The 7,451-nt window shown below is 53.2% G+C and overlaps 1 protein-coding gene across 1 annotated transcript; it reads left to right on the top strand.

Moving 5' to 3' along the window:
- Positions 1 to 320: 320 nt before the first annotated feature.
- Positions 321 to 7,408, top strand: CD72 (CD72 molecule). The gene is made up of 9 exons (XM_059925018.1): positions 321 to 429; positions 539 to 646; positions 1,238 to 1,309; positions 1,923 to 2,012; positions 2,351 to 2,686; positions 5,214 to 5,362; positions 6,015 to 6,130; positions 6,841 to 6,990; positions 7,245 to 7,408. Exons 1-8 carry the CDS (start codon positions 348 to 350, stop codon positions 6,983 to 6,985), a joined length of 1,098 nt encoding a protein of 365 aa, XP_059781001.1. The 5' UTR covers positions 321 to 347; the 3' UTR covers positions 6,986 to 6,990; positions 7,245 to 7,408.
- Positions 7,409 to 7,451: the final 43 nt, after the last annotated feature.

Raw genomic sequence — 7,451 nt, 5'->3', positions numbered from 1 at the left:
CTGGGATGCATGAAGGAGGAGCACAGGCAAGACACAGGGACAGCCCTGAGTATTGGTTCTGTGACACCCCACAGCCCTGAACCCCATGCTCTGGACCTCAGGTTCCCCTCCCCTGCCCCTCTGGCCGGAGCTCAGGGATGCCGTTTGCTTCACTGAACCCATCTGTCTGAGGCTGGGTCACATCTTCCTCTTTTGTGACTGGAAGTCACAGGGCAAAGCACTAAGCTGTGCAGTCACGGAGGGAACACAGAGCCTAAGAGTGTGAAGGGACAGAGGGGAGAGTGGCAAGAAAGCCTGGGGCCGGTGGAAGAGGAGGGAGGCGAGTGGGAGCAGAGGTGCTCAGGACCATGGCTGAGGCCATCACCTATGCAGACCTGCGATTCGTGAAGGCTCCCCTGAGGAAGAGCGTCTCCAGCCGGCTAGGACAAGGTAAGGGTGGATAAGGTGTCTCCTTGATTCTGCATCTCCATCCTCCTTGAAGACCCCACTCCCACCCCAGAGACCCCAATCCTGACCCCACCTTTTCTCTCCTCTCCAGACCCAGAGGCTGATGAAGACGGAGAACTCACCTATGAGAATATTCAAGTGCCCCCAGGCCCAGGAGGACCCTCAAGCTTGGCTTCCACTCGATTAGGGGACAAAACAGGTCTGGAGAGCCCAGGGGATGTGTGTTTATGGGGGACTGTGTCTTGCGCTGGGGAGTCCACAGCATTCTTGGGAGGACAATACCCTTGGAGAAAGGCTGGGGATTCTCAGGAAGAGAATGAGCACCAATTATGGGAGCTAAGGAAGGATAAAGCTCCCAGGGGGTAAGGCGGAGACCCCGGTGGGGAGCTAGGGCTCCACGGAGGGATCAGGGCAGCCGTGTTGGGGAGCTGAGAGCGAGTGGGAAATGGGGAGTCCCGGGAGAGAGAAGAGAGGGGAAGGGGGAGGGGGAGAGCACTCCCGGGGAGAGGGTTTTGGCAGGCAGATGAGGGCCCCCAGAGTAAAAGATAAAGGGAGACCCAGGAGGGTGATAGAGGGTCCCCAGGGAAAGGATAAGGTAAGACCCAGGAGGGACACACGAGAGTCCCAGGGGAGATGCGGAACTCCGGAGAGCGCTAAGGGTGTCCCAGAGCAGTGGCAGAAGGCACCTTAGGACAGACTGGGGTCTCGGCGCGGTGGAGGGGGTGAGGGTGGGGAGAAGGGGTATTTCCTGGCTTTCCCACCTTCAAACTGGAGTCGATCCCTTCCGCAGGGGTCCAGTCGGAGCAGCCAACTGCCGCCTGGAGCCCCGTGACGTCACCGGCTGCCGGGCGGATTCTCCCCTGTGAGTACCCGGTCCTCCCCGCCCCGCGCGCGCCACCCGCTGCCCAGCTCTTCTCGGGCCTCCGAGTGGGGGCGGGGCGCGGCCTCGGGCTGGGCAGCCCTCCCCCACCAGGCCCCCCGGGGCGCTCGCGGAGTCAGGTGCTGGCACCGGTCCCCGCGGGAGGTGGTGCTGGGCCCCGCGGTGTGCAGGTCTGGCCCACGGATTGAGCCCGGGCCGCAGCCCTCCGGTCAGCCCGGGCAGCCCCGTGACACCCTCCCCTGCCGCTTTCACCCTCATCCTTACAGAGATCTTTCCGACGCATCAACCCAGAACTTCTGCCCCCTTCCCCCTTACTATGGTCCCCATTCACGTACCCCCGTCTCCGGTCTCCGTCTGAGATTTAGTTCCCCGTCCTACCAGGTAGTGCCCCTCAGTCCTTACCGGTAACAATCCCCAGCCCTTATTCTGGAACACCTTACCTCCTCCACCTGCGGAAACTCTGCGGGACAGAAACCACCGCGCGTGCTCCAAGTCCTCTGCGGGATGCTCTTTCCCGTGAATCTCCTCCACCCACACCCCCTCAGTCTATCAACTTTCGTGGGGCTCACTGCCCTCAACCCACTCTCTCCCTAAGGCCATGCATCCTACATGCAGTACCTCCTTCTGGGCCTGCTCCTCGCCTGCCTGCTGTTAGGGGTGGCTGCCACCTGCCTGGGAGTGCACTGTGAGTATGGCTGCCCCCCATTCCCCACTCACCCCAGACAACTTTCTCCCCCACTCTCCCCAACAGCTGCCCTTCCTCAGCAGGGCCCAGAATCACTACCACCACATCCTCAGCTTTCATCTGGCTTCCAGCCAGGTCTGTTTCAGAGTGCCGTGACTTCCTAAATTGTCCTCACCTAATCCAGTACCTCCTTAAGCTTTAGGCAGTCAGATCTTATATTCCATTCCAGCCTGTTATGCAAAAAGTTGCAAGAAGCAGCCAAAGGACTGATGCTGAAGCCTCAGGGCACCAGAGCATGGCTGAAGATGTCCTCCAAATCTCTCTTTATGGCCAAACAGATTTCCAGGTGTCTCAGCAGCTCCAGCAGACGAACAGGGTTCTGGAAGCCACTAACAGCACCCTGAGGCAGCAGCTGCGCCTAAAGATAACCCAGCTGGGGCAGAGGGAAGAGGATTTGCAGGGGTCCAGGAGGGAGCTGGCCCAGAGTCAGGAAACACTACAGGTGGAACAGAAGGTTGGCCAGGCTACCAAAGAGCAGTTGCAGGCCTGCCAGTCAGATGGGGAGAAGACAAAAGAGGCCTTGAGAAATAAGGAGATACAAAGGACAAACTTGGAGCAGGAGCTGAGCAGCGTGCGGGACACACTGAAGCCCTTCTTCACATGCACCTCACCAGGTATCTTCTCTGGGAAAGGGGAGATGGTAGGACCTGCCATGAAGGATGGATTGAAGTGAGGGGTCTATCTATCTATTAGGGAGCCACTGAGTTGTTCAGGAAAGGGGTAATGAACCAGAGTGCTGGCTGACATGACCTGTGCACCCTGGGCCTACAGGGCGAAGGATCTAGCTGCATACTGGTTTTAGGGAGGGCTCACCCAGCTCTAAGGCTGATCCTGTAGGGGAGAAGAGGGTGGTAGCCAGCTGTACAAATGACACTGTCCAGAGCAGCAAACTCAGGGCTCACCTGGCTTGACATCAGTGTCAAGGATCTGGGAACCCCCTGAATTTGGATGTGAAATTGATTGTTCGCACGTTTTTCTAAAGAGAGGACCTGTAGCTTTAATTAATTCTCTCTACATCTGAGATTCCCCAAAAGATTAAGAATTACTGATGGATGAGGTACAGTCTGGGGTTGGAGCAAGGCAGCTGAAGCTCTCGCAGTGAGGTGGGCAGGGGTGTTGTAGGACAGGGAATTAGGGTGGAATGCTCATCCCTTTTGAAAGGAGGAGTCCAGCCAGTGTGTGGGGATGAGGGAGCGGGACACATAGGAGGTCTCCCAAAGTTGGCTGAGGTTGAGGCAGGGTCCCCAGCCCAAGGGGACTGGAATGTCCATGGACTGGTTGTCTAGAGGTTAGGCTCTGTCTATCTCAGGGGCATCTGGCTACTCCCCCAAGGCTTAAAAGAGAGAGGTTCTGTACAGACACCCCCAGCCCTCCTTTCTTTAACCTTCTCATTCTCTACAAGCCTCAGTTCCATGACAGTGCTGCCCCCTCCTTCCCCACAGCTGAACCCTAGACCTCAGCATCCCAAACTGCTCTTCCGCTGAAAGGATGGCTTCAAGTCTTCACTCTGACCACAGCTGGCCTTCTATAGGCTTTCCACACACTTCTTCTTCAACCTCATGGAGGCCTCCAACCTGCTGGCTCCCCTGTTTCCTCCCTTCCCGTCAGCCATCACCTGTCTTCACTTCTCTCTCTACCCATCTTGGATTTGGGGGCCCATCACTTCAGCCACCCCACTCACTCCTTGGCTCCATTGTCCTGGATGAATGCACATGCCTGCACCCAGGAGTGACAAGCTGTGCAGTCATTCTGCTTGGTGCCACAAATCTCTAGTCTCAACTTCAGCTGGGGCCCCAGCACTGCCTGCCTGGCAAATCTGCAGTGGTCGGCTGGCTCTCTGTACCCTACTACCCTCTCTCTCACTCTCAGCAGATGCCCTAATCTGTCAGAGAGGAACTCCCTCTATTTTTGATCACCAAGTCTATATATCCATTTGCATTTTCCCCCATCTTCATGTCTTGCAAGGATAACTGCAACAGCTTGCTGAATGTTTTTCCCAAACATCCCCCCTCCAAATCCACTTTTCATGTTGCAGCCAGAGTAATCCTTCAAAACCAAAAATCTGATCATGTCATCCCAGTTAAGATCATGTCATTTCATTTAATTAATTACATCAAAAGTTATAGAATACATACTATATGTCTAGCACTGTACCCAGGCACTTGGGATACAACCAGAGAACAAAATGCTTCAGTGTAAAACCCTACATTGACTTTCTCTTGCTCATAATATAAAAATAAAAAATCCTCAACCTGGCCTCCAAGGCCCCCGCCTACCTTTCAGCATGCTGCTTATCCCCTCACCCTCGTCCATTTGGCCACACCGACTTCTTTTTATTCTTTTAAGTTGCTGTAGGACAGTAACCTAAGGCAGTAGCTGGGTGGGGATGAGAAAACGTAGACAGAAGAGAGGGAGCTGGAGGAGAAGGAATAATTTTTGAGTGACGGAGGTAGGACGGATGGGACAAAGCAACGGAGAGAGGTGGGTTGGGATCAGGAGCATAGACTGGGGTGTGGGATGTTAAAGAAAGAGGGAGGTTTATTTCTGACAGATAGTCAGGAAAAGAGGAACAGAGAAGAGACAAATTTTGAGGTGGAGAGGAGGAAAATGGAGAGAGTTCACACGTCAAGTGTCTGACAATTTCAGCAAAGCAGGCAGCAAGGTTGTCTACTTGTGGAAGAGTGGAGGGGAAGGTGGTGGCTAGCCGCTTGGGGAGTGTGGGAAAGTTTGAATATGCAGTGAGAAACGCTTTAGGGAGCCAATGAGATGAATGGGAGGCCTATTGAATGCTTGTTTATCGGGGGCCCAGGTGAAGTTAGCCAAAATGGGGGAGTAAACAGCTATTGTTCAGAAATTGGGGAGAGTACCACCAGTCCTTTTCAAATAAACCTCCTACATTTTAAGGAGTAAAGTTGTTGAATGTTAAAGGCTTTTACTAAGTATGCACAGGTATGGCATTTCCAGGGGAAGTGAAGAAAGAAAGATTGCAAAGATTAAGGACCAGAAGTCAGTGAAGGCACTGAGGTTCGACCCCAGGGAACATTGTTAGCAACCAGATTGCTGAGTGATCACTTTCATCCCAAGTGTTGAGATCTCCCTCCTGGGTCTGGGCAGTGCTGTCACACTCTTTCTGCTTTTTAGATTCCTGCTGTCCCTTGGGATGGATACTGAATGAGAGGAGTTGCTTTTACATCTCAGTTACTAAGAGAAGTTGGGAGGAGAGCCAAAACCATTGTAAATCTCTGTCCTCTGAACTGGCCAAAATCGGCGACATTTCTTATGCATATGGAGTAAGAAAACCCCTGTTCAAAGACTGTATGGGTATTGTTGGGTAAAGGGACATATGCCATCAAGTCAGGGATAGCAGTGCACACAGGGAGTGCACCCCTTTTCCATGCAGCGTCTCAGCACAGTGCTCCAGATGGCCCTATTAACTGATTAGGGTTGGTGTGAGAGTTGAAACTTAACGAGCCATCTTTACGTTAACCTGTTTCTCATCTCAGCTTTCTGGTCAGCTCTGGGCTGCTGAACAGGTTCTTTGACTCTCATGGCCTCTCAGGCAGACAGGTTCCATACCTGGTGGGCTGGATTGTAGGGATTGGTTCCTTGTGACCAGAACAGCCCACAGAATGACTCTTCTTCAAAGGCTGGCAGAAATTCTTACCCAGCATGTGTGTGTGTGCGCGCGTATGCACGCATGCACGCACGTGAACTGAAGGGTCAGCCTGCATCTGCAGGGTGGCACTTGAAGGATGCGGGGATGGTCACCGATGAGCCGATGTCATGCACCAAGGTCGAGCACAGTCCTCTTGCCAAAGCTCATAGCCTCTCTAGTGTTCACTTTCTTCCAGGTCCCCTCCTCCCGACACCCCCTCCCTCCTCCTATTCCAATATTTCCCATCACTCCTCACACACCTCTGGTCTCTCCGAATCTCCCTTCAGACTCATTATGCCAGAAGCTTACGTAAGGTGTTGGCACAAGGTGGTTCAGCTGAATCATACTGGATTGACTTCAGAAATAAGTTCTGGCAGTGGAGTGATGGTACAAGATACAATGGGTAAGTTTGTTAGGACTTTTGGGCAACAAAAATCCTCTATAATCCCTTCATAAAGACACAGTAATGAGATCTCCCTCCAGGTCCTACTCTCAAAACTTTTTCACAAATCAATGTTATAATTACCCATTTGTCCATTTCTTCTATTTGATTAATAACAGGCAGGCTTCCTTTCTATTCTATCCCCAGTACCTAGACATCCCTGGCACGTGCTTTACTTAAAAAAAAAAAAAAAAAATTACCAGTTTGGGACCTATGTCATCTTTCTCTCAGGGGGACAAGTTGAGGGTTTAGCTAGGGCTTCACAGCTGATGAAGAACCCCAGCCTTCTAACTTCTCAGCCCAGACAAGGCTACCCAAACTGAGGTTGTACTTTTTCAGTCAAGGCCACTTGGTATACTAGAGTTGCCCGCCCCAGGGAAGTGAGAAAGGAAGCAGTGGGGTAACTTTGAGAATCAACCCCAGGGACCCTGAAACAGGGTAGTTACCTAACTGGAGTTTCCACCTTTAGGACCTTGGGTGATTTTTTCCCTCCCTGGTCCTCTAGCCTCTTCGGGTTGGGGTCCAGACACCTGTACCTGAACCATCCCACACACGGCTTTAGGTAGGCAGGGTGAGTTAGGACTTGGGTTAGGTTTGTGCAGGGCAAGAGAAGGGAGGACGGGATAGGAGGGGGCCAGAACTTATCCCAGTGCTACATCACCACCCTTTAGGTTTTATGGTCAAAGCCAAAAATGTGCCAAGGTAGAAGGCGATTGGCTGGTGAGTCTGAAGGCAGAGGACTGTTATTCTTCTCTTCCCTCCATCTGTGAGATGGAAGCTTTCAGGTATCCAGATGTGGACCACTCTTTGCACTGAGCTGGGTAAGTGTCGGGGATGGGACGGAGGCGTGGGAGTCCGGGGGCAGAGGGTCTCAGGGCAGGGGCCCAGAGGCCAGGGGGAAAACTTGTTCCTGTGACAGCCATGTCCACAGCCTCCAGGCTGTGCTTATGGAAGGGGGTGCTGGGCAGGGGAGGCTATGTGGCTGTCCAGGGAGCTGGGGACGAGATGGGGTGAGCTGGGTGAGGGTTCTTAGGGACAGTCAACTGTGGAGCTCCCTGATGCTTTAATCCTCCAGATACTCACGCCAACAAGAGCCTGTGCCCTTCATGCCTAAGCTGTAGCCTGCAGGTCCTAAGCTCCACCTCCCTGCAGTGTGTCCTCACTCTGCCTGGACAGTGCCTGGCCAAGGGCTGATCCACGCCCAACATTGCTAGGCAAGCCTGCTGCCAATAGAGATCCTGTCCCACAAACTGGACTGTTCCCAGGGAAAGAGTGAAGAAGC

This window comes from Balaenoptera ricei, chromosome 6 (genome assembly GCF_028023285.1).
Source record: "Balaenoptera ricei isolate mBalRic1 chromosome 6, mBalRic1.hap2, whole genome shotgun sequence".
Classification (NCBI taxonomy): domain Eukaryota; kingdom Metazoa; phylum Chordata; class Mammalia; order Artiodactyla; family Balaenopteridae; genus Balaenoptera; species Balaenoptera ricei.
This window is presented reverse-complemented; position numbering and strand designations above follow the sequence as displayed.

What these genes read in the sequence shown, in the direction of transcription:
- CD72 (XM_059925018.1), top strand. Translation starts at nt 348, where the DNA reads ATGGCTGAGGCCATCACCTATGCAGACCTGCGATTCGTGAAGGCTCCC. An exon ending in CTCCAGCCGGCTAGGACAAG is followed by an intron (nt 430 to 538) that starts GTAAGGGTGGAT and finishes TCTCCTCTCCAG; the next exon opens with ACCCAGAGGCTGATGAAGAC. An exon ending in TGCCGGGCGGATTCTCCCCT is followed by an intron (nt 1,310 to 1,922) that starts GTGAGTACCCGG and finishes TCTCTCCCTAAG; the next exon opens with GCCATGCATCCTACATGCAG.